Source organism: Hydra vulgaris, chromosome 11 (genome assembly GCF_038396675.1).
Source record: "Hydra vulgaris chromosome 11, alternate assembly HydraT2T_AEP".
NCBI classification, from domain to species: domain Eukaryota; kingdom Metazoa; phylum Cnidaria; class Hydrozoa; order Anthoathecata; family Hydridae; genus Hydra; species Hydra vulgaris.
The window spans coordinates 31,202,262-31,230,000 of NC_088930.1; the positions used below are offsets into that span (position 1 = coordinate 31,202,262).

The 27,739-nt window shown below is 28.7% G+C and overlaps 3 protein-coding genes across 4 annotated transcripts in view; all 3 read left to right on the plus strand.

Annotated features, from left to right (window-relative positions):
- The window catches only part of LOC100209498 (PMS1 protein homolog 1), a 44,572-nt gene extending 42,930 nt beyond the window's left edge, over positions 1-1,642 (plus strand). For both annotated transcript variants that reach the window (XM_065810757.1, XM_065810756.1), the window contains one exon: positions 1,428-1,642. In XM_065810757.1, coding sequence (XP_065666829.1) covers positions 1,428-1,598 — 171 coding nt within the window. In that variant the 3' untranslated portion in view covers positions 1,599-1,642. The remainder of the gene's footprint in view (positions 1-1,427) is intronic.
- An 11,808-nt stretch (positions 1,643-13,450) lies between these two features.
- Positions 13,451-15,652, plus strand: LOC101240794 (major facilitator superfamily domain-containing protein 6). The gene has a single exon (XM_065810759.1). The coding sequence runs from the start codon at positions 13,631-13,633 to the stop codon at positions 15,317-15,319; it is 1,689 nt and encodes a 562-aa protein (XP_065666831.1). The 5' UTR covers positions 13,451-13,630; the 3' UTR covers positions 15,320-15,652.
- Positions 15,653-22,409: 6,757 nt separating this feature from the next.
- The window catches only part of LOC100202217 (transformation/transcription domain-associated protein), a 102,887-nt gene continuing 97,557 nt past the window's right edge, over positions 22,410-27,739 (plus strand). The window contains exons 1-2 of the mRNA XM_065810760.1: positions 22,410-22,570; positions 22,719-22,768. Coding sequence (XP_065666832.1) covers positions 22,504-22,570; positions 22,719-22,768 — 117 coding nt within the window. The 5' untranslated portion in view covers positions 22,410-22,503. The remainder of the gene's footprint in view (positions 22,571-22,718; positions 22,769-27,739) is intronic.

Here is a 27,739-nt window from a genome sequence, read left to right on the forward strand (position 1 = left end):
CCTAAAGGGCAGGGGCATTTGCTGCAACGTTATTTGGTTCTTTCTAAATAGTGGTTTTCTTTTTAAAGGGATATTTTTCTTGCAGCTTTGAACGTCCAATTTGGCAGATTAGGCAATAACACTTCGTGCTTCTTGTTTCAGGTCTCATTTGTGTTGAACTGAAATTAAACAAAGGAGAGAGTACAACTTCTTTCCCCTCTTGTGTCCTGCGCAAAATTGTTCTACACGATTCGCAGAGTCCTTGTGGTACCCAAGATTCACTAATACTGATTTTTGTCTCGTACAGCTGGCTTGTTCGATCTGTTTGCAAAGCAGTAAGCTGTCAAACATTTTTTCAGACAAAGCAAGTACACAAATTTTCGATTTTCATCGTGAACCTTTTCTTGATTTGGCATTGGGGCAATGCTAAATCCAACTTTACTAAATCAAACTATCTCTTTTACAAAATTTAACCTGAATTTATATTGGATAACAATCCATTAACATACCTACAAATATTATTAATTACAAACGATTTAAATCAGGGAAACAATTACTTAAATTACAAGGAAATAGTTCTTACATAATACTTTCCTTTAAAGGCAATAATCATTTAAATTAATGACACTTGTCATACTTATTGACAATTTAGATTTTAAAATGGTAGTTGTAGCAATAAAACAATTATAGCAAAAATTATTGGTATTACTTAGTAGAACACTAATGTAACCATTATTTTGAAAATAGTGACCGAATATCACTGTTATCAATAACGTTTTGAGGTATAAGTAGCAAAAAACTGCCATAAATCCTTAACCAATCCGGCTGAAATTTTATCCAGAGTTTTATATGCTACATTTGCACCGTTTTTTTTTAATTTTTATAAAGTGTTTTTTATTTTACAGGTGTTTTTATTGTCGTACTATAAAGTCAAATTTCACTTAATTTAAACATTTAAATTAAATTATTTTTCCGCTGACAAAATTTAAAGATTTCAAAATTTGCATCGCAGGGTACCTTGATGTGTACGCTATCACCCCATATAAGTCGCGTTCTTGGGTCAACTAGGTTGGCATTATCAGGATCCGTGCTAACCGCGCGTGTGTGTATGTATGTGTGTATATTATAAAGAAGTCTGTTTTATTCGTTTGCTAAAATTTTAAGTATTTTCACAAAATAGGCCAAATTTTGGATCCAATATCTCGAGAACAAATAAGAATTTTCAAAAAAAATTTATCAGTGACCTACTTTTATTGTTTTTTTACGAAATATTCAAAAATGAAGACATTTTGAAGGCACTTCCAGAATTTGCTTATTTTTACTAGATTTGTCAGATAATGGCTCTTTTAATGTTTTTTAAGTCTGTGTTAATTCTGCATAAGTTAACTTACATCACTTGTTTATTTTGTATTATTTTGTATATTTGACTACGTTCTATTTAAATCTAGAATGAAGCAGCTCGACTTTCGCAAATTTCAACGTGTTCTCGTGAAGAATTCGAGATGCATTTTAATCAGTGGATTTTAATTGAAGATATTTTATGGCAAGACAGACTATGTTTTCACGGAAGACCAATAGTAATGTATATAAATAAGATTACAGAAAGTGATCATTCTTAGAAATGTTCATAATATTTAGTGGATAAAATTTAAAGTTAAGTGTTTTTTTCGTTTTGTTTTTTGAGTGAGGCTAGTTTAAAAGTGAATTTATGAAATTAAACGGCGAAAACTTTGTTCAAAAATCACCATTTTTTGTAATATAAATGTTGATTTATGAATAAAAACCAATGATCACCTATGTGTCATTTTCAGTAACGCCTCTGGTTACAGAAAATTAGTCCTTTTTTTTTTGTCTTTTTCTTTTGTTGTAGTTTTACCACAAAGGCTTTCCGTATCTCTAAGGCTTTGTTTAAAAAATTCATTCATTTTGCATCCATGTTGAAAAACCTTATTCGTTTTGTAAATTACCATCTTAAAAAGTCATTTTTCTTAAAAAGTCATTTAGCTGGTAAATGTAAATGACTTTTCTAAAAGAAAAGTCATTTACTTTACACAAGTAAAGCAAAAAAGCAAGTAAAGTCATTTTTCTTAGCTGGTTATTTACACAAGTAAAGAAAAACGGACAGTATCAAGTCAGAATGTAGTGAATAAAGTCTTAATGATTCGAGTCAAACTTTCTACTATATATCTTAGAAAACGTAAACTTTTTTTTCTTTTTGCAAAAAAAAAAGGAGAGAACCAGAAAGTATGTAATTATAAGTAAATATTGTTAATATTATTGATGTACGTATGAATGATTTTTAATATTGATAGTGAAAATGTATTTGAAACTATCAAAAAGGAAAGTTAACCCAATTTTGGTAACAAATGAAAACTCAGAATGTATCAGGGGATATAGATAAAATATATGTAAAATAAAGGTACAATGTGTTTGCTTAGAAACTGACAACCACAGCGCAGTTGCTGATGAAACTATTTATGAAGCCGTAAAAGAACCCAGAAAAAGAGAATTGTCTAATGAATACTTGAGCTTTGCTAATGGGTCATGGCAAAAATGTTTACATAATGAGGCAGCATTGTCCATAAAAAATGAGAAGGTTATAGATGTTAAAACATTATCTAGAAATGTAAAATATGTAACAAATATCAAGATACCCTTAACTCAAAGCAGAAATAAGGCCCTTATTTAAATAAAAACTATGAAGAAGCAGCTGGTGGAATAGAAATTGCTGGTGCGATAAAAATTTAGAAAACACGCCAAATTCAAAAATGTGTTAATGTTTTTAAGAAACTAATCATTTTTTTTATGCCTTTCAATATATCCCATATTTCAAGGTAACACTGGGTTTTCTGTGTTGTATCTAGGGACTTAATAAAAAGTGAAAAAAGTTTAAATTTTTACAAAAGTACAAAAATTAAAACAATCTAAAAAAAATTTTATTATAAAAATGAGGGTTATGCGGAAATATGAATTATTTTATACAGAAGTATAATTTATTTTATACAGAAATATAAATTATTTTATGTGGAAATTTAAAGAAAATCAAATAAGAAAATATAAGTAAGACTTGAAAGTTTTTAAAAAAAAGTTAAAACATAGGCTTGGTGGCAGCCATTTCAAACTAATGGAATCAGTTTATTTAATAAATTACAGGGTTTTTTTAAATTTCTTATTTTAATTTCATATTTTCTTATATTTTGTTATTTTAATTTATATTTCTACATAACCCCATAATAAATTAAAAGCACCATCTGTTAACTCGTATCCAAATATCCCAGTAATTTAAATGGCTGCCATCATGTCCGCTGTTAGCTGGAACCGTTATATATGCTTTCATGTTGATTGGAGCATATTCATAGTTAGATGAGGTGTGGAGGTTGAACCTCGTTTCATCCAAGAAAACTAACTTTGATGTCGATATTTGTTTAATCTCTCCTGCATAACTCTTAAATAAAAAGTTCTTATAATTACTTCTTTCTTGTGGAACCAGTAATAAACGCTTTCTTGTCATTTTTATTAGTTTAAGTTGCCTAGAAACAAACGTCTGAGACACATGAAACATCGATTAAGCCAAATTATCACAGATTCCATCTTGTGTTAATGAGTTATCTCTTGTTGATCATATAGCTGATTGCGTTTATTGTCTAAACACTTTCTTCCTTTTCTATTAATAAGTTCAGAACCTCCCAGGAAAAAAAAGTTCTATAGAATTTCTATAAACTTTTGGAACATATGGTCTATAGAAATTCTATAGAATTCTATTTCTTTTTCCTGGGCTGGTATATTGGCGAGGGTTTTTGTTTGCGTTTTTCAAAACACAGCTATACAAAAATTCCAAAGTTTGGCTTATTTCTTTTTTCCTTATCAAGTAAGCCACGTTTCATTTTCAATAGATCACATCTTAAAATAGTTTTTTTTTTTCGCTGGTTTTCCATTATTAAGGTATATAAATTGATTATCCTAATTAGAAAAATTTTATTTTTTTTAATTAAAAAAATATTTTTTTACTGATTCTATCCAATAAAAATAAATAAAAAATGAATATAGATATATTATGAGATGCATCACAATAAAATTTATACTTCTGCATAAAATAATTTATATTTCGCATAATTCAATTTTTATTTCCGCATAAGGCTGTAACGAGCAGCTGTGGCGCAGTGGTTAGAGTTCTGGCTCAGAACCCAGAGGTCCGAGGTTCAACGCCAGCTCTAGCCCAATAAGCGACATAGGTAAGGAAGTAGGCTTAAATGTTCTAGTTAAATGCTCTTCTGCGGTGCTCTGTGATAAGATCGTAAGGACTTCAGCAACCTGAATAACTACAAAAAAAGTATAGGGTAAACTACAAAAAAGTATATGGTAAACTGGGGTAATTCCACCCCTACTTCTAAAAAATGCCTAAAAACGTCTATATAAAATTAAAAACAAAAAACAAGAATTCCTTTTATTTTCACATTTAAGCAAACAATAATCAAATTCCTATGACTGCAAATAAGTAGTTCTTTTAATCAATCTTACACAAATTTTGTTTCATATTTATACACTAGCATTGTATTGAAATGTGGTAAATAAACTTATAGTGAAACATCTAAACTCTCCTCCAAAAATCAGCAGATTATTTTTATTTATTGTATTTTTTATTCTAATTGGAGTTATATAAAGATATATTTCTCGGATTATTTTTACTTACACGTTATTATATTGTTGTAATTGGTATTTATTTTATTCATGTCTCGGAGTTGTAAGCAACTAAATTTTTATTTACCTCGTATATTTCGAACTTTATATTTATGATTTAAATTTGTATATCTTTACTGCCAATCAGTGATTGGTTACTTGTAATTACTTTGTAGTTATAAAATAAACATGTATAAAAAAAAATAAAAAAAAAACTGTTGGTATAAAATTAAAGTTTTAACAAAACCAAAAAAAAAACATTTTTTGAAAATTTTACATATGTACAAAATAAAGGCAACTCCACCCTTTTTCAAAAAAAAATTTAAATGCATTTTTTTTTAAGATTAGTAAAAACTTTTACAAAAAATGATGTAAACATGATAAATAATGATAAATGATAATTAAAAATAAATTTTGAACCAAAATGTCCTGAAAATAATAATATTCATAAATATACATAAAGGATTCCTAAGAAAGCATTTTTACATTTTATGTAAGCGGGGAATGCATTGCCTACAATAAAAGTCAGAATTATTGGTATCTTAGTTGAAATTATGAATAATTATATATCTAATACTAAATACAGATGTTATTACATAAACATCTGTTGCTTAAGGTTATTTACTAGCAAATGTTCAAATTTTGTAATTAAAAATTTCACCATCTAGAGGGGGCGGAATTTCCCAGAGGTACCATTTCATTTATGAAATTTTTATACAAATTTAATGTTTAGTTGAGCTTAAATTCACTAAAAAACAAAAAAAAAACAACAAAAAAATTCACATTTTTATTTCGTTTTACACATCCAAAAAATAAATGATGAAATAAAATCAATGAAAATATTTTTTATATATTTTAAAGTACATGGTATATATTTACTAATATATAAAATAAATACAATATATATATATATATATATATATATATATATATATATATATATATATATATATATATATATATATATATATATATATATATATATATATATATATATATATATATATATATATATATATATATATATATATATATATATATATATATATATATATAATAAATACAATGTTCTGCATGATATAATATATTATATTATATTACATAGAACAATGTATTTATTTATATATAATTTTTTTTGTATTTATTTTACATATAAGATTGAACAATTTATTTATTACATTTGTAGATAGAACCAGATAATATTGAGGGGACGAATATTTTGTTTTTTATTTTGTAAATTTTCTTTAGTGGTTTTTATAATGTTCTCCTGGCTTGTTTTTTTATAACCATTTTTTACAAAAGTATCAATTAGAAATAATATTAGAAATAAAAATATTTCAATATTATTTTCAGAGCATAAAGAAAGATAAACATAACGTTTTTTGCATCTTCAATAGAGTTAAAACGGAAATAGGAGTCATCGACATATCTTTTAAATGACTTTGCATGAATATTATTGGAAATTGCTTGTGCGATAGTATTATTTTCATGAAACTTTAAAAAACACTTCTTTTATATTTTTATCGCCGATAACTAAGGTGCAATTTACAACTTTCACATTACGTCTATATAAATTTTGAAACTAGAACAAGTAAGTCTTGTCACTAGTGGAACATATTTTTAGCCATAAATGCCTGAGAGGAAAGAAGTGATTGATTGTATTAGAAAAAGTGAAACGGTAATAGTTATACTATTTTGAACAGATGTTCAGTGTTACTGCAGGTAGTTAAGTAAAGAAAGTGGGAAGAGTATATCCGTCTTACGAGTAAATTTGTTTTTTTTGCTTGCTTTATATTAATTTTGTTTTAGAACCCAAATTCATGACACATCTTGTGATTATTATAGTTCGCAGCAGGGCAAAAATCAAGGCAGTATGATGTGGTTTCTCGTTTTATATTTAGTCTATATGGTTTGATAGAGTTATTCGTGATATGAATAATTTAGATTTAGTTTATAGGGTTTATTGCGATTCTTCGTTTTATATTTATATTAAAATTAACTTTTGTTTATTTTAGTACAAATATTTGTCTTAATTTTAATTTAGTTTAATTTATACGGTTTTAGTAAAATAATTCGTTTTATATTTAGTTTCTACTTATTTCAATTTATATGGTTTATTTAAGTCCCTTATTTAGCCCAGATTATGCCCTCCTCAGTGGGCACAGGACCTAAAAAAAAGGTCTTTTGAAAGTTCAAGAGACGCTCAAAACATTCAAAAAACGTATAAAAAACGTCTTTTTTACGTACCTTGCCCACTGGATCGGTTTATAACTTAAATTAATAAAGGCGTTTTAGTAAAATTATTCTTTTAGTATTTAGTTTATATTGAGTTTAAATACGGTTTACTGCAAATATTCGTTATATATTAAATTTATATTTTATTTGAGGATTACGGTTTGGTGACGTTATTCATTTTATTTTTAGTTTATATTTATTTTAATTTATACGTTTTACTGAGGTTATTCGTTCTAATTTTTGTTTATATTTAAATTAATTGAATACGGTGTGGTGCTGTTGTTCGTTTTATATATAGTTTATATATAATTAAGTTTAATTTACATGGTTTATTGGAAATATTCTTTTTGCATTTAATTTACTTTATACAGTTTAGTAGAAACATTCGTTTTTTATGTTTAATTTTTATTTAGTTTTTCTTAATTTATACAGTGCAGTCCAATTATTTAATTTATAATTAGTTTGATTTTACCGGTACTAACACGTAGTGAATTTGATACATGGAAAGGTATTACACTTTCATCCACTTACAAAAAAGAACAAAAATAATTTCAATGTGCTAAAGTAGGGGAGATGGGGGCGCATTGATCGCCGGGGCAGTATGATCTTTTGGCTTTTACTCGTTCATTTTTGCCTTACTAGAAGTGAGGTTGCAATTTAATTAACCATTATGCTTCCCTAATTGATTATTCGTAATATTTTTTCGTAAGGTTATCAGCGTCAAAAAAAATAAAGAAAATATTGTTTTTCGTCATAAAAAGTGATTTTTTTAAATCGTACTATAATTCAAATATATTTTTATTTAGATGTCTGTATGGGTTAACAACAATTTTATTTTAAATTTGTAAGTGTTAGGTGTATAATATAATATATAATTTTTATTTGGCTGCAATTTATACAGTAGATATTGCTATCAATATGTTACCTATACCTATTGGGGTACATTGATCTTTGACTATGCGGGGCCCATTGATCGGAGGATCAAATTGCCCCATAGAAGACGAAGTGCCCCATGTTTTTGTTTATAAGCAATACAGTTAAACGAATGGAATTGTATTTATAATTTAAAAAAAAACTATATATAAACAAACAATAGCTTTTAGCATTTCATTTTTTAAATCTACTTATGTTATAAGCTAGTAATAATAATACTATTATTTTATAATATCAAAAGAATAATATTTAACATAATAATTAAAAAATATTTAACATAATATTATTATGTTAAATATTAGCATTTATTAAAAACATATGTTTTTATTGATATATTTTTTTACAGATCTTAAAATGGTTAGAAATAGAATTAAAAAAACAAATAAAGTTGCTATACCAAGTGAAACAATGAAAGTAGCTGTTAATAAAGTTTTAGAAGGAACACAACTGAATGTTGTAACACGTCAGTTTAACATTGATAGAATGACTTTAAAAAGATATTGTCGTAAAAAGAGGCTTAATCCAAATGAAGCTTTCAAGCCTAACTACAACAATAGACAAGTTTTTACAGCAGAAGATGAAAAAAGTTTATCAAGTTATTTACTAATTGCATCAAAAATGAACTATGGCCTTTCAACTAGGTCAACGTGATTATTGGCATATGAATTTGCTTTAAAAAACAATAAGATATGCCCATCATCATGGATCAAAAATAAAATTGCAGGCATTGATTGGTTGCAAGGTTTTATGAAAAGACAACCAGAGTTGTCTCTACGAACACCTGAAGCAACGAGCTTCGCTCGATCAACAGCTTTTAACAAACACACTGTAAGAGAGTTTTTTCAAAATCTTAAAACGGTAAGAAATCGATATAAATATAATCCTAACTGTATATATAATGTTGATGAAACTGGTTTAACAACCGTTCAAAAGCCGGTAAAGGTTTTAGCTGGTAGAGGAAGCAAACAAGTTGGAAGAATCACATCTGCAGAACAAGGAACATTGGTAACTGCATGTTGTGCCTCTAATGCTATTGGAAATTCCATTCCTCCATTATTTATTTTTCCTAGGGTAAAGCTTCATGATTACATGATTAAGGAAGGACCTCCTGGATGTGTGGGATTTGCAAATCCTTCTGGTTGGATGAACTCAGAAATTTTCATAGAATGGATTAAACATTTTGTTAAATATTCAAACTGTTCTCAGGAATCTCCAGTTTTGTTACTTCTCGACAGTCATGAAAGTCATATTTCTGTTAAAGGCTTGGAGCTTGCAATTCAACACGGAATTACAATAATAAGTTTTCCTCCCCATTGCAGCCATAAATTGCAGCCATTAGATAGAACTGTTTTTGGACCATTGAAAAGGTTTTACAATTCTGCATGTGATAATTGGATGGTTTCAAACCCAAGACCAATGACCATTTATGATATTGTTTCAATAGTTCGAGAACCGTATACAAAAGCTTTCTCACCGTCTAATATACAGACAGGATTTAGAGTAGCTGGCATTGAGCCATTCAATTCTGAAATTTTCAAAGATGACGAATATTTACCATCATCAGTTACAGATAGAGCTGCTCCAGATACAGTTACTATCACTCCTGTCAACAACATGGAATCTGAAATGATACCAGCACATGTTAATCACATAGAGTCTGAAATAACTATAGTAAATATTGAAACAAGTATTTTAAACAAAGTGTCAACAAGTGTTGTTTCTATAATCTCACCTGAGGTTTTAAAACCTTACCCAAAAGCATCTGCCAGAAAAAAAAATGTTAAAAGTAGGCAGTTAAAAACAAGGATCTTGACTGATACTCCTGTCAGAAATGAAATTCGTTTGTCAAAAGAAAAGAAAATTTTGAAGCAAACCAAAAATCAACAAAAAGTCTCCACAAAAGATAAGAAAGAAACTAAGAATTACTTGCTTAGGAATAAAAAACAATGTAAACCAAAAGCTGCTTCACAACTTGACTTTCACAAATGATGAAATATTCTTAATCAAAATATTGTACTTTTAACAAGTTTTGTAAACTTAAAAGTTGTATTCTTATTTCAGTCTTTATATTTCAGTTCTTATAAATTTCAAGTTGTTGTAAAGTTTTAAACGTATATAAAGCGGGTAGCTTATAGCTGCTGTGATTTATACATTTTTTAATTAAAAATTAGACTAGTGGGTTTAACTGCTATATTTAAAAAATAATTAAAAAATTTAGATGTATTATATGTTATACAATATTACCCTTTGACTAAATTATTTACAAGATTTAGTTATAGAAGTGTTAAACGTTTAGATAATATTACGCATATAAGATCAATGTGCCCCAAGTCGGAGATCATAGTACCCCATAGTTTGGGGTACATTGATCTTTTGAGAGGGTTGTTTAAAAGTTAAAATTATTCATGTTTATCATTTTTTAAATCAAAATATTTATATATTCCAAATGCCAGATAGTTCTACATGTGTTTCGTAGTTAATAAGTTTTTACATCTCTTTCAGGTTCTGCGCAATTTTCAAAACACTGCTACGGCGATCAATGCGCCCCCATCTCCCCTACTAACCTGGATTGATAAATGGATGTCAGACAGAAAAAATAAAAAATCTGATTATGAATTAACTATATTAGTAGTTTAACTGTTTACTTTTAGGTTTGAGTAATTGCCATAATTTGGAGAAAAAAATACAATTATAAATGATTGTCATCGTTGTGGTAAGAATAATGTGATAAACGAATCAATACGGATTTCGATCTTCTCATTCTACAATTAATTTGTTAACAGTAATAACCGATAGGTTTTATCGTGCATTAGACAGAGGTGGAGAGGTTAAGGTTATCATTCTTAACATTTCTAAAGCTTTTGATAAAGTTTGGCATGCTGGTTTTCTCCATAAGCTTTCTTCTTACGGTGTATCTGGTAACATCTTTAAAATTATTGAGTCTTACTCGATGACTCATCTATCCTTCATCTTCCAGGATTAACTTTTACTTCCGATCTGTCTTGGAAACGGTATATCAAATTTATTTCAAAATCTGCTAAGGTTGCGCCTCTTTATCGTGCTTGACACTTTCTTACTCCGGATTTTATTCTTTATCTTTATAAATCACAAACTCGACCTTGTTTGGAATACTGTTGCCTTATCTGGGGCGAATCTTCCAATGATGCCCTTTCTCTTTTAGACAAGGTGCAAAAACGCATCGTAAACATAGTAGGACCTGCTCTTGCAGCCAACCTCTAACCATTATCACGTCTTCGTAACGTTGCTTCCCTTTCTCTTTTCTACAAATACTATAATGAGCACTGCTTTAAAGAGCTAGTCTCTACTTCGATCTACTAAAATTCATTCTTGTGTTACTCGTCATTCATTTAAGTCATATCTCTTTTCTGTGACTGTTCCTAAGTGCTCCAAAAACTCTTTTTCGTCTAGTTTTTTTCCTTGAACATTAGTTCTTTGGAAATCGCTTCCTGCATTTTGTTTTCCTAATTCATATAATTTGCAATCTTTTAAGTCGTCTGTTAATTGTTAACTTGCTCTACAAACTTTATCTTTTCTCTTTTAGTAACTTCCAACTCTTATAGTGGTTGCTTGCAGCCTTGTTGGAAGCGAAGATGTAAAAAAAAAAAATTAAGATAATATTACAAAATTTATCAATTTATTAGACATAAAACACAACAACAAGTAGCAGTATTATAACAAACAACAAAAACAAATACATATTTTGATAAGGATAAGTACGCGCAGATCTACATTAAGAAAGAGTATGAAAATATAACAGCGCTAAATAAATTTTTTTAAAGGTTCTTGTCAGGAAATAGATATAGTATTGACCCTTATAAGAACTCAATACTATGGGGCTTTGACGTTTCAATGCTCATTCTTAGAAACCCCCGTCGGGTGTCATCCTTAAAACAAGCAAGTAAAACCCACCTCTACGTTCGCGTCAAGCTTTCTTATGTTGCAACATTCTAGTGGACATTCGGGAGCGATAAACAAAGCATGTTTTTTTAGCCAGTTTTGCAAATAAAGCTATTTCGTTTGAGTTTCTGTTTATATGTTGACTGTTTTAAATATTTGTTTTTTTCTTTTTTTTAAAACGATAAATATTTACAATTTTATGAAATTACATTAACTCAACTTATAATATTTATATGGTTTTACAATATATAAGTTTTACAACTGTTCATATATATATATATATATATATATATATATATATATATATATATATATATATATATATATATATATATATATATATATATATATATATATATATATTCATTTTCTACTTTTTATTTATTATGTTTTATATTTTTTTGTGTTTTTTGATTTGATATGTTTTTTTATTGTTTAGTCATTGTGCGGAAAGATGTCAAGAATTAGGTAAGGTTTAAAAAGTTATTATATTTAAAAATAGTGTTCAATATTAGTTAAGAGTGATTTGTAAGGAAGAATTTTATTTTAAAAAATAAAGAAAGAAATTACAGGGCCTTTACACAAACACCACTTTACAATCGCTACATATAATACTTATACATGTATATGTTATATATATATATGTATATACTTATATTGTATATGTTGAAATCATATATCATAAAATAATGGCTGGCAGTTGTCTAATCATAAATAACAATAATTTTGTTGTAAAAAAAGCTTTGCAAAGAACAGGAGGTCTTTACTAAACATTCAGTTTTGAATTATGAGCCAGTTTATTAATTTAGCTCATATGTTTAGTTTTAGCTTCCCGTTCTCTACTTGGCAAAATACATTATTATGAGGCATTAATCACTGAACCACTTGCTTTTTGAAACAGTGTTATTTTTTCAAAAAAATAGCGGACATATTTTACGTCCCTGGCAAAAAAGTTCGAACCGTCTGCGTACTGTTGTAATTTAAGGGGTTTCGATGTTTCTCGTAGTGGGAAACCCTCTATTCTGCTATCCGCTCTGACCACCAAAGCAAATGCTGAAACTTCTAAATATAGAGTGTTAACAAAATTTTCTCCGAAATTGAATTTTTGGCTGTCTTTGCATAAAATAGTTTTGGTGTAAATGTTTTTATAATATAAAACCATTTGAGCATTTCACCAGGTTCATTCGTCAATCTGCCGTAATTCTTGCGAATTTCGGTAATTGACTTGTTCTGCTGTTGAGTTTTTTCCAAATTATTCAAAAATGTTGAAGGTTTTTCTCCTTCTTCGATTATTTTTTGTTTCGTGCGAATAAACGCTCCTGAAATCTGGAGCAAGAAAAGAGGAAGAAAATTTCAAATATTCTTTATTAATTTATTATTTTTTAATAAATTATTATAGAGGTCTTTTTCCGCTTCTTAATTTTAAAATGTTAAAAAACTTCTAATGTTTATATTATCTTGCTAAGCAAAAATTGACAACAAAACGGGAAAAAGTATAGAAAAATGTTTGCTAATTAAATGTATACATAATAAATTGTTTAACAAAGTAGTGTTTAACAATTTATTGAATTTTTTTTTAATTTTTTTTTTTGTGTGTTACGCGAACGGTCTTTTATAAAACATAAATGTTAAAAGTTGCTTAAAATATTAAAATAATTTCAAAAGCACAATTATTGGATTTTTAATCATTCTCAAAGTATCCTGCCTGTAAATAGCATTATAGCGTTCTTTAAATTCGCATGTAGATTGAGTATAAATTTGAAAGGAAAATTTGTAGGCTTTTTAAAGTAAATTATTGGTAGATGATTGTATAGCGCTGAAAAACTAAATGGTTGCATAAAACTTATATTTTACTTTTAGTTTTTATTAGAAATAGATAAAAGTTTTAATGGCTCATTACAAAAGTTTTCTAAAAATACCACCTTACGAAAATAGCGACACATTTAGCCAGGAGGAATTACAAAATAGTAAAAACGAAAATAAAGAAAAATGTTTTCCAAATATCAACCAAAATTTGGTATTTTGCAAGCTATTTTACTTCTCCTACAGTTCCGCAATGGGTTCATTGTGGCCATATCTTCCACTTTATTATCGTCAGCTGTTTCTTTCTCCCAGACAAGTTGGTGCAATTGTTGCATCTCGAAATTTAGTTCAGTTTTTATTTGTTCCTCTTTGGTGTGTTCTTGCAGAAAAATACAGGTGTCACAAAACATTCATTTTGTTTGCTTTGTTTTTCTGGTTCTTTAGCACCATTAGCATATTGTTTGTACCTAAAGATAAACCTAAAGCATGCTTAAGAATGAATAATATTAGTCAAATCCAAGCCCTAACAACTAAAAAATGGTTTGACTTTTCAACTTTACGAGATCAAAAAGTCTTTGTTTTGAGAAGAACTGTTCAAACTGAGGAAGATGAAGTTTCAGCAGACTATTATTCTCCTTTTGTAATTTTAAATTCGTCGTTGGATGTATCAACAACTTATGCGCAATACGATTCAGAAAAACATTTGTCTGATTCCTCAAATGTTTTTATTTTACTTTTATTAGTAACAATAATCGGAGTGAGCTTTGCTTCGCCTGCCCAAGTTTTAGCCGATATATACACTTTTAAAAAATTAAAACAACATGGTCAATCTTTTGCACAACAAGTGTTATGGGCTGCTGTTGGTTCTTCAGTATTTTCATTTACAGTTGGTAGCTTTGTTAGTTTTACCTCAATTCAAAATCAATGTACAAAAGAAAAAAATATAAATTACAGTCCATGTTTTTATTTTTTTGGGTTTTTTATTATCATGGCTTTTTTTGTGGCTACTCAATTTCGTACAAAATCCGTAATTGAAAAAGTTGATCTGGATGAAACTATAGCAACGTTTTGGCAATCGGTTAAAACAATAAATGATGTTCATCTCGCTAGCTTAGTGGTAGTTACTTTCTTTTGTGGATTTGGCAACGGATTTATATCAACGTTTTTATTTTGGCATTTACGAGAAATGGGTGGACTGCAAATTTTGTTGGCATTTGTTTCTCTGATAAATAGTATTGCTGAAGTTATGTTTTACATTATTGCCGAGAGATTAATGGGATATGTTGGGCATTTTCGTTTGATTTATATTGGATTGTTGTTCTTTTCCGCTAGATTTTTTTATTACAGCTTTTTGCGTCAGCCATGGTTGGTACTACCAATTGAAATTACGCATGGAATGACGTCTGCTGCAATTAGATCATCGCTTATATCGTACATTAGACAAGAAGGGGCTACTGGATACATTTTGCACGGATTATTTAGTGGGATACAAAGTGGACTTGGTTTTTCTATCGGCGGGTTAGTAGGTGGATTCATGGTACATGAGTATGGTCATTCATTGACCTTTCTAATATTTGGAGAACTAAGTATACTGACACTTTTGTGTTTTGTTCTAGTTAATAACATCTGGCCTCGAACAAAGCACGATATTAAAAAAACATACTCGGAAGATAATAAAACTCTTACTGATTTATATAGCACGAGTCGTGGTAACACCTCGTTCAATAAATCGCCTTTTATGAATGCCTTAACAAGCGAAAAAAAGCCTGGTTAGTTAGTTGTTACAATAGAATATTTTTAAACTAATGATAAGTAGCTTTTTTCTAATATTTCAGTTTTTAAATTAATATCTTCAATTTAATTTTTTAACATGTTTAAACTTATTTTTGTATTTTAGCATGTATTATTTTATTGTGTATACTGTTTCAGTATGTTTTTTATAATTTGCTGGCATTATATTGAATTTATTTTTTATATTGTTGCTTTAACAAAAACTAATTTAAATGGATATTTCAATTATTAAAAATAAATGTAATACTTTTTTTTAATAAAAGTGTCATAATATTTAAAAAAAATAAATTAATTTGAATAATTATACTTGAATAAACGACTTATTATTTTTGAAATTTTATTTTCAAAGTCTCTACATACTTTGATAAATAAATACAAAATTTTTTGGTTTAAAAAAATAGTAGTTTATGTTTTATATGAAATGACTTCTAAAAAAAAATTTAATTAAGTTTTATTTAATTTCTTAATATCCTTTACGAAAAATAAGGACAAAAAAATGGTTCGACTAGTTTGAGTTAGGCGCAGAATTTTTATTGTATTTAATAGTATAATCAATTAAACGATTTCAAGGGACCAAATGAAACAGTTCAAGATAACAGAAATTTAAATTAACCGGTGTTCGACTTACCAAGCATTAACTGAATTTTGAACTGAATAAATTAAATAAATTTATTTTGCTTTTTATTTTAAAGCTTTTTAAAGCTAAATACTTTTTATAATTAAAGCTAAATACTTTTTATTTTAAAGGACTTCAGTGCTTTAAAATAAAAAGTATTATGTTAATTCTCGTTAAGTCGAACACCAGTTAATTCGAACACAACAGAACTGTTGTGTAAAAAAAAAACAAAGGTTTGAAAATTATTATATGCTTTAAGTAATACTACCTCCACAGTATATCCAATACTCCAATGTTTTTCATATAAAACAGCAAGTATAAGTAAAGAACTATATAAACATATAGAGAAATTATAGAAACTTAAATAGAAGAAATTGATTTTGGCTTAAGTTAAAGAAAGGAGTAAAGGCAGGGGAGATTAGGGCAAGTTTTTACTCATTCAACTCTGAACTCCAACAAAAATATCTAAACTTTAAAAAAAAATTCTTTTTTATTAAAACCTGGAGGTAAAGAAATTAAAACCAACAGTTTTGATAAGCTTTAACAAGCAAATGATCATTTGTATAATTGCTTGTTTGTTTTTTTGTGACTCCCGGGACTAAGTACCATTTCTGCTCCACAGGATAAGAAGAAAAAATTTATTTTACTTCGAAAAGTCTGCAACGCACAGAGGAGAGCAAACAAATCTATAGCTGCAGCATGTAAAAGTTTTTGCAATGGTGTGAGAATATTTTTCTATCAATAGGGTATAGACGGAAGTCAAAAAATGGGCTTTTTTTCCACATTGTATCATCAATTCCCCCATAAGTTGTACTTTATCTAATTAAAAAAATGCCATCATTTAGATTTATTTCAAAATTTAAAATTAGATCTTTTTTAAACCATGGGGGCAATTTTTGATTAGGGGGAAGGGGAAGGGAAATTTATTTTTAGAATGTCTTTACGCTTTTTCAGGCAGAAAATATTCAATCTTTAAATCTAACATTGACTTCAGCAAATCCTAACAAGTTACGATATAAAGCACATTTAATACTAAGTTGTTAGTCTCTCCCCAGTGGGCACGGTACGTTTTTAAAACATTCTTTAGACGTTTTAATTAGATTTAAAATTAATAAAAACGCCCAAAGAGCTTTTAAAAAACGTACGAAACAATGTAGTATACATGATGCGGATCTTCCATGTTATACGTAAGGTTTAATTATTATCTTTTGCTAGCTTTATTAGTTATATGAGTTTTTCAATTTAATGACAATGAAATGACATTTGGACCAAAGTAATCACAAAAGCATTTATTTACAACACACTTTAAATTTTTGAAATATGTAATTATAGGTACTATCGACAATCATTTATAAATGCCACCTCAAGATCTATAAGATTAAATAAGACTTTGTCACAGTTGACTTCATCAAACTTGTCTCGATGATATCCATGTCTGAGAAAGTATTTTTCAGATAACAACAAATTAAAGTTTGGCCAAAAAGTAAAAAAGGAGTTGCTGGAAACATTGCTACCATGACCAGATAAGCCTATGATCTTCTTAGCTAACTTTAAACTCAATTCCATAGGAGAATATCTAAAACTAGTTTATGAAATTGCAAATACATTTCAACCAAATATAAATACAAATATTTAAAAAAATGCTTTAATCAAATATAATACCCAGTTAAATACAAATACCCAAATTTAGCCTATTTTTATCAAATACAAATACAAATATGTATTTGACCCTTATTTAAGCATTGTTTTGCGTCTTACATGCTTTTTTCTCAACAGCCGTCCCCATAAAATAGTCTAAAGGTTTCAACTGTGGACTTGATGGGGGTCATATTGACTTATTTTCTAGAGGTACGAGCAGGTGCACCATCCTGATGAAATACTTAATTACCATCTGGGTATGTCTTAGGGACTTAAGGAGCAACCATTTGTTTCTAAAAGCCTCAAATATTCTTTTGAGGCAATTTTTAAGCTTTTCGAAACAAACACTAGCGGGTACTTCTTTCCGCCACTTCCAATGACACTCAGGATAATCAAAGAGGCTGGATATTTTTTTTAAAGACATTTTTAATGTGGTCTTAAACATCGTCAATCTTTTCAGTGCTCAGATACATTTTATTTTACTGATTTACTAATTTGTCAACTATGAATAATTTTTCATCAGAAAAAGGGGTGGCGAATGTGATTTTTGCCAATTTAAAAGCATTTTGCATTGATTTTTTCTAATTTTTTTTTTGGCTTTTGGCTATTAAACATTTTGTCACCACAGCCCTCATCTCTAAATTTAAGCCCTTTGCATTGTAGAATTTGACACCTTCGACTTCATAGCCAAGATACGGATAGAATTTTTTGCGACACTTGTTTTACATGAAACTATGGCTATATAAAATGGCTATATAAAATGGCTATATAAAATGAAAAAGAAAACTTTTAGATATCTGTAAGCAGTGCTACAGGTACCTAAAAGTAGTTGCTGGGACCATAAAATGCAGCGTTGTGCAGTTGCTGGGTCATCCGGTAATACATACCACCTTCACCACCAATTGATATATTAATTATAATTACATTATAAGTAATAGAGCATTAAGCCTTAAATATATTATAATATACTATATTAAAGATTTTTTTTTTTTTTTTTTAGGTGCCCCAAGAGGTCCTTACGGTCTTGTCACAGAACACCGCGGAAGTGCATTTAACTAGGAAGTTCACGCCTCCTTCCTTACCGTGACGCGAAAATTTGTCCAGAGCTCGTTTCGAACCTGGATCTCCTGCTTATAAAGCAAGCGCTCTAACCAATGCGCCACGGCCGCACTAAAGATATAATGCTCTATTACTTATAATTTTAAAACCATTTACTAAAACTAGATTTTTATCAAGCTCTTTATCACATTCAAATTTAATAAACTGAACACTATAATAATTTTTAATTTTTTTAATTTTTTAATTTTTTTTTGTAGTTATTTTAGGTGCTCCCAGAAGTCCTTACGGTCCTTACGCCTCCTTCCGTACCAATGTCGCTTGTTGGGCTGGAGTTGGCATCGAACCTCGGACCTCTGTGTTCTAAGCCAGAACTCTAACCACTGCGCCACGCTCAATTCAAGATCTGACAGTAATTTCCTCACTCCTGACAGTAATTTCATCACTCCTGGCTTAATCGTCTGAGCTTTTTTTCCTTGATCATTTTTTTCTTGATTAAAGAAAAATCATCTGCATTGTGCACATTTGACATTTGATATATATCTTTATATTTTAGCAGATATTTTAACACTATACTTTAACAGATGCAATTAACTTACAACTAACTTTTTTTATTGTCTCTGTCCATCTGGTCGATAATTTTTTTTTTCTTTTTGCAAGCATTTACAAGTTAGTTTTTTATTATCCACATATTCAAAGAGGATAAGCTGTAATTTCCAGAGTATAAAAACGTCTCTACCAGTTTTTCAATAATCTTGGACTGCAAAGAGATTTTTTAAATTTCTTTTTCCAAAAAATACAATAATAACTATTTATGTTAATTTTTTTTTCCAAGATTATAACAATGTTATAACCTTAGTAACAATCAAGATATTTAAAGCATTTCAAGAATTATTTTGAAAGTAACCTATTTAAACAAAACTAAACGTTATATAAAATAAGTTTATTAAAACCTATAACTATTTCTATTTTATACTGCCTAATGGTAAAAAAGTACTCAAAAAGAATGATCACCGGGACTAGTTGGCTCGGTTTTTACTCTATGAGCTATGTAGCCCAAACAGCACATTTTCTTGAAAGTATTAAAGTGTAGTTTCAAAGAGTATAAATTTGGGTAACTGATAAAATTTGCATTTACTTACAAATAAAAATTCTTGGGGCCTTCCCGGGCCCTCGAAAAAAAAAAAAATTGCGCAAACTTATCCCACCACGGGGTTAGTTGGTGCAAACTATAGAAATGATTAATAATGTATTATTAAGTGCAAAATTAATAGAAATTTTTTTTACTATTAATTTTGGCAACAAATTTAATCCAAAAATTTAATATTAGTTTTACCTGGTATCAAATATTAGTACGTATAACAGCCACAACAGTATCCCACTTTTTATCTGTGAAAAAAAAATTAAAAATTTTTTTTTTTTAATTTTTTTGTGAGAATAAGTTTTTTCAATATTGTTAAAAAATTAAAAAAAATAAAATAATAATTTTATAAAAATATGTATTTTTTTTCCATAGTAAATGCTATGACCCAACTTACCCCGTGAAAATTTTGTCAACTTACCCCGAAAGCCTTTTTTTTAACAAACAGTCTATAGATCTTGAAAAACGGCAACTTTGAAAAAAAGTCTGACTGAATATAGTAAACCAATTGTGATTGGAACTTTTACAATAATTTTTTTTTCATACGACTAACTATTTTCTTTGTAAAAAGGAAGCGATATTCTAAAAGTTACGTTTTTGTCCAAAAAACACATATTTTAATATCTCCCATGCGCATGCTCGAATCCTGTCAATACTATAGTGAATGATGAAATGGTCAATTAGGAAGGTTCTGTGTCATTTTTGTCACTTTCAGATGAAAGGCTCTGAAGATACACGCAATTCGTCAACTTACCCCTGCGGCCAACTAACCCCGGTCTCCCCTACCTCAGGATTTTAAAATGTTTAATTTTTTTTTTTTAAAATAAATAAACGATGGCATTTATTTTATTTGAATAAAGTACAACTTGTGGGTCAATTTATGAAGATAATACAATTCAATATTGGCTGCACGAGGCTAAAAATCAAGCACACAGCTGCAAGTTTAAGTTGCTCTAAAATCTGTACATTTATCTTATAAAAACTAAAGTTGTTGTTTTAAATATTGATTTAGAATACAGTAATGAATCTAATACAAAACTATTTTACTTGCATTGATAATGACTCAAAATTTCTAAAGAAATCAGTTGTTTGTCTAAACAAATTGGTACCAAAAAAAAATGCTTTTTAATTTTAACAAGCTTCTAAGCTTTTAGTTTTCATAAGTTTTCCCCCTCCTCCGGATTGTAAGTATATCGCTGTAATTGATGTCAGCATTATTATCTCGTATCAATAAAGTACAACATAAAAAATCAATCTTGTGTATTTAATGAAATACTCAGCAAAAATTTTAATTTGATTCACAACTACTGGAAGAAACCACTGGGTGACAGTTTTCAATAAAGAAGCTTCAGCATACACTAGCAAATCTCTGACACCATAAAAGGTTGTTATTCAAAATTTTTTTGTAAATTAGAGTCTTTAAGTATTATTTAATTGCTAAATCTAACATTTGTTTTGAAATAATGTTAAATATCACTGCAAAAATGTTCAAGTACCACTCCAGGTATTGGTTACTTTTTGTACCAAAGATCCGGTATGGTATTATTTTCAACACTGCTGTAGAAACCGTCGGCAAATTTGATATAAGTTTTATTTTGATGAGTAATTTTTTATAAATTAATAAACGCAGACATTCAAAGCCCTTACTAGGCTCAATAACACCTCTCAATCTTTAGAGGGGCCCAGCAACTTTAGGAGGCCCATTTGGAAATTTTGGGGTCCTTTAGCAAATTTAATAATCTTTTTTTTTTTTTTGGTAATACCTAGTGATAAAAATTTTTAAGATTTTGGGTGGGCCTACAACTCACTTGCCACGGCACTGCGCAATATTATTATACAACAATGAAACTTAAACCAAGTCAATATATTTTCCAGATTTTGAGACATTAGTGGCATTTTTCCACCTTGTCCTTTTTTTGCTACCACGATAAATCATAAAAACGCTAAGTTAAGTCGCGTGTTTTCAACACCGTCGTTATTAAATTGAAAGTTAACCGTAAGGAAAGAAACAATTAAAAATCTTTAATAATATTTTTATAATTATAAAATGAAATTAATTTTAATTTTTATTATAATCGCAACTATAAAATATTTGTAACAGAAATGCGTAAAAATAAAGTTTGTATAAATAACATGTTAATTATATAAATTATATTTTAAAGCATATATTTTTACGCATTTCTGTGACAAATTTTCAGTCTTAATGACAGGTAAAAGTAATCAGTAAAAAAAAAATTTTGAAAAATTGCTTTCACTATAAAATGGTAATAACATTACAGAAGGTTGAAAAATATACTGCCTGCCAAAATGGTAATAACATTACAGAAGGTTGAAAAATATACTGCCTGCCCAAACATAAATCTTTATTCATGATTCTTTATTGAAGATCTCATATTAGGTCAATATATATACTGCATGTATACTGAAAATAGCCACAAATGGCCATTTGTGGCTATTTTCAGTATAAATGCAGTGTATATATACCGAAAATAGGTTATGAGTGTGCCATACACTCATACAAACACAAGCACCTATATATTTATAAACCCATGTATAAATACTATATAAAATATTTATATTTTTTTTGTGGTTTATATTTGGTTCGCATTAAATTTTCTTACTTTAGATAATTTTTTTAAACCCTTCTCTTCACTTTTTTTTTAGTTAGTTTGATAATGCACATAGTATATATTCAATGCAAACAATTTAAATTAAAATGACAAAAGACACAAGTTTAATTGAGTACCACCAATATGCAAGTGCATTGGTTGATTCATCTGTCAGTAAGTTATTTTTGGTGATTTAGAATTTATGGAAATATAAACATTTAAAGATTTGTTTTAATGCTGTAAGCATTAAAAAAATATTTTGGCAAAAATTTTTTTTTAGCCTTGCTATAATTTTGTAAAATTAGTATTTTTTTTTTTAAAGGCGATGATGATAGGCTAAAATTTGTTCAAGAAATATCTCAGTGTTTTGAGGTAAATTTTTTTAATATGTATTTACTTTCTTTTTGGTATTCAAGTTTGATATAGGGTGATTATTAAAAGACAAAAACATTTTCAATACAAACATACATATTAAGTTAAATTAATCACTTAACATAAAAAAAAAGTTATAATTTTCTACGCAAGCTTTGTTTTGCAAATGTATTTATAATATCATTAAAGTTCATACTATGGTAAATGCGCTAGTGGTGTAGTGGTAAAAGACTCGCCTCATAAGCGAGAAGTTCCAAGTTCGATCGCCACCATGTCCCTGGTAGTACCACGCTCAACTTGTTTCTTCACACAGTAGCTTTAATCGTCAAGGTTCGTGTTTCGGAGATATAGAGTTGAGAGAGGGTTGTAACCACAATTAAAAGTAGCCTCCTCAACTTTAGTGACCTTTATGACCTTGGGGAGGTGAATTAAAATAAAATAAAAATAAAAAAAGTGCAGATTCAATAGACAGAATTGCTAACTTATTAAAATGATCACCAGTCATTTCTGACCTCAAATAAGATTTAACCCTCTGTAATGCTGAAAATGATCTCCCTGCTGAAAATGATCTCTCTGCTGAACAATTGTACATTGGGCAGCATAGATAAATCCCTTAATGCTATATCTATGTAAAGAAAAAGTTCTTGAAGTTTATCATTTTATAAATATCTATTATAGTTTTAGGTCTTATGTTTTCAGTTAAACTCATTAAATAAATTTTGAATTGTATACACTTGTTAGCAAATGAAGATGAAAGATCATTTTTGAAGATGAAAGATTATTTTTGAAAGATCATATTTTGAAGTCTTTCTGCTTTTTTGTAAACTTCTGATGGTGATAGTTTTATTATTTGAAATAAAAAGTTAAATTTTGGCTTCATCATAGCACAATTTTCTTCTTTCTAGTTCAGAATGTAGTTTATCAATAATAGCATAATATGTGTTAATCCTTTAAGAGTTTCAAATTTAAAAAATTATTTCTCCTTCTCGTTTTTCATCTCCACTTAATTTTCTTTTTTTTTGTGCAAATTTTTCAAAAAAATTCGTGTCTTGATTTATTAAATGGTCTCTCTTCATAGATATCAAATATACTTCTCAAATCTAATATACAGTACTGTGAATAAGTTTCAGCCCACCATAAGTTTATAATTATTTTTGATTTTGTTGTAAAAATATGAAGGACATATGAAGTAAAAAAAAATCAGGTTTATAGACACATATATTATAAACATAAATAGAAATAATTTAATAAAATATGATACAAAAAGAAAAAACAAATAATACTTCGTATGTCCACCTTTTGCGTTGATCACAGAAGCGAATCTCCTGGGAATTGATTCATATAAATTAATAATGAAATTTTGTGGAATATTGTCCACTCTCTTCTTAATAATTGAAAACATTCTTCTACATTTTTGGGGTTATATTCAGCCTTTTTTTTATCTAAATAATCCCAAACATGTTCAATAATGTTTAAATCTGGGCTTTGAAGAGGCCAGTTTGTTACTTCGAGAACTCCCTCACACATGTCCTGTAAATATTTTTTGGCCACTTGAGAACAATGTTTGGGATCATTATCTTGCTGTAGAATGAAATTATTACCAATTAGTCTCATTCCAGATGGTATTGCATGATCTCTTAAAATTTCTAAATATTGTTCTCCTGTTAGTCTGCCATCAATTCAGATTAAATCACCTACTCCAGATGATGAAATACAACCCCAAACTAAAACAGAACCTCCCCCATGCTTGATTGTTGGATATAGACAATCAGGGCGATAAGCCTCTTCTACTTTTCTTCTTACATACTGTTGTCTTTTGCTACCGAACAATTCAAAAATTCCACGTCCCTGGTAGTACCGCGCTCAACTTGTTTCTCCGCGCAGCGGCCTTGTTCGTCAAGGCTTGTGTTTCGGAGTTATAGAGTTGAGAGAGGGTTTTAGCCACTATTAAGTAGCCTCCTCATCTGTAGTGGCCTTCTCGGCCTTAAGGAGGTGAATAACAAAAAAAAAAAAAATAATAATACACGGTTTAACATTTTTTGCGTCCAATTACTATGCTGTTTTGCATATTTAAGTCTTTTTTCTTTATTGCCACGGTATTATATACGGTATTATACATCTTAACCCAGCTTTTAGCAAATGTCGTTGAATACAAGATGAGGAAACATTAGTCCCAGTCGCAGCCTGAATGTCTTGGGCTAGTTCACTGGAGGTTTTTTTCCGATTTCACAGACGCACATTTTAAAAATACTTTATGTCATGTTTTGTAAGCTTTTGAGGTCTTCCTGTAATCCCGTAACGTTTTGTATTAACTTACAACCTTTTCTAAATCAATCTCAACTAGAGAGTGACTGGGGCCCTAGTCACTCTCTAGTTGAGGTCAAAGTGTTTTTCTGCTAAATCTAATTTTGCCGGGGCTGGGTTTGCAAAATTAGATTTGGCAGGGGTTATTAGCTGGGCCTAGAAAAAATTTATAGTTTTTTATTATAATTTTATACTTACATATACTATTTATTAAATACATATATTTATATATTTTTAAACTCTAATTTACTTCCAACAAGATTGCAAGCAACCACTATGAGGGTATGAGTTACTTTAAAGTAGAGGGTAGGTTAAAATACTAGGAAACAGTTAACTAAAGACTTAAAAAGTTGTAGGTTGTATAAAAAAGGAAAACATGTAGATGGGTAAGAGTTATAAGGTTTTTTTGATGAGAGTTATAAGGTTTTTTGTTATAAGCTTCTAAACTTTTATTCCAGAAGGAATAAAAGCTTCTAAGATGCACTTTATGCATACATAAAGTGCATCTTGAAATCTTTTATTCTTTGCTAATTAATTAAATACTGGCATTCAATATCCTTTCATATTTATATAAACTTTAGTATTTATATGCTGTAGTATTTGCTGAAAGGGAAGATAATCTGGTGTGGCTCTAACAAGACAAGAAAAGGAGGCATAATCTTAGACAGATTAGAAAAAAATGTACCGAACAATGTTTGTTAGAGAAGATTAAAGTGATTTAGGTATCAGCATATAGAGAGGTATAAACTTGAAGAGAATGCCTTATGTTTCGTATGAATGAGGTTTAGTAAAAGAGAAGAAATGCTCTAGATTGTTTATATTAGAGAAACAACATAAAAGAGGAAGGCTAAAGCCCGATGATGAAGATGGCGGCGATGATGATGATATTGATAATAATGATGCTGATCATGATTATAATGGTAATAGTGATTAAGATGATCATGTTGGTCATAATGATGGTTATATATGGATATGTATACAAAATATAACATGAGTTTTGAATAAAAAAAACTATTTTAGGATGTATAATTGTTTATGCAGCCCCGGTCACAAATCAACCCCAGTCACTTACTAATCTCAACTGACTGCAATTGTTTACTAGTTTAGTTGAATCTCTCTAGTATATCACCCTATAATGTGGCCATTATAGCTGTTTTAAATATAATCCATTAGTGTCTGATCTTATGATTGACTTTTTTGATTTATTGTCTTCGATAAAAGACAATGTATAATTATATTAATCCAATTTTTGTTTAAACTATTACTTTGATCAGATCTTGCTGACCACTGTGTATCTGATAGTTTTTTAAGTGATACATTTTCTATTTTAATTAAATTGTTTTTAAGTATTTACTATCTATATGTAAAAGCACTGAAAAATTGAAAGATAGTTTGAACCAGAATAAAAAATTCAGAAGCATTTGTACAACAGTCCACAGTACATTCACCAACAAGATTTAAAAAGTGTGTTAAGCATGGTACAAATGTAGCTAAAGGATTAACTTTTTTAATGTTAGTTTGAAGTCCTGTATATCTACCAGACATGTTAGGCGCTTTGTTTTAACTTTGATCACAACAATTGGTTATATCTAATCCATGTGGTTTTAAAAATATTGCTTCTGCTAATTCTTCAGATTTATGATTAGAGTTGGGTAAAAACCCTAAAAATCTTTATACTGGACAGTTTTCTTTAAGGTTTTAAAACTTTAAAGAAAATTGCTGTCTTTGGCATAATTTAACTACAATTAATAATCTATATCAACTACAATTAATAATCTATATATAAAAATAACTTGGAATTTTTTCTGAAAGTAGCTAATAAAATTGGTAATTCAAATTAATTAAATATTTAAATGAAATAAAATTGCAATTAATTTTTTGCAAAGCCTTCTAACAACATCAAGTGCAATGTAAAAATGTTAGCAATAAGCAAAGTTCAATCCAAAAAAAATATTTTTTTTTTTGCTGTAACACCTACAAATGATCTTACGTCAAAATTTTTATCTGTATGAGCTAATCTGTATCTTTAAATTATACAATCCCAAACCACTTTAAATTATACAAACCCAAACCACTTTAAATTATGCAAACCCAATCCACTTTAAATTATACAAACCAAAACCACTTTAAGTTATACAACCCCAAACCACTTTAAATTATACAAGCTCAAACCACTTTAAATTATACAAGCCCAAACCACTTTAAATTATACAAGCCCAAACCACTTTAAATTATACAAGCCCAAACCCCTTTTCCTTGATGCAGTTTACCAGATACACTCACTATTTCTAATTTCTGTCTATACAATATAGAAAAAAAAAAGTTATTCAATATGCCATGATCGTTTTGCCCTTAATTTGTTTCATCTTTTAAACTTTTAAAGTAAATAAAAACTAAAAGTTGCAAGATTAAAAAAAAAAAAGCGTTCATAAAAGAAATATTATTTGTTCAAAATTAAAAGACTTATTTTGTCTCTTGAAAAAAAAACAATTGTATCACTTGTTCTTTTATTTGATTAGTAATTAGCTCAGAGTGCTTTTACCTAGTTAATTAATGGTTTAAGTTGATTAAGTGTTACACTTAGTAAAACTTATTGAACAACATTTGGTTTGATGTTGGTTGCCTGAAACATTGACACAGACAATCATATTCGCATATCATTATGGA

Bases quoted from the DNA above. Each gene is read 5' to 3' on its own strand.
- LOC101240794 (XM_065810759.1), top strand. From the start codon at position 13,631: ATGGCTCATTACAAAAGTTTTCTAAAAATACCACCTTACGAAAATAGC.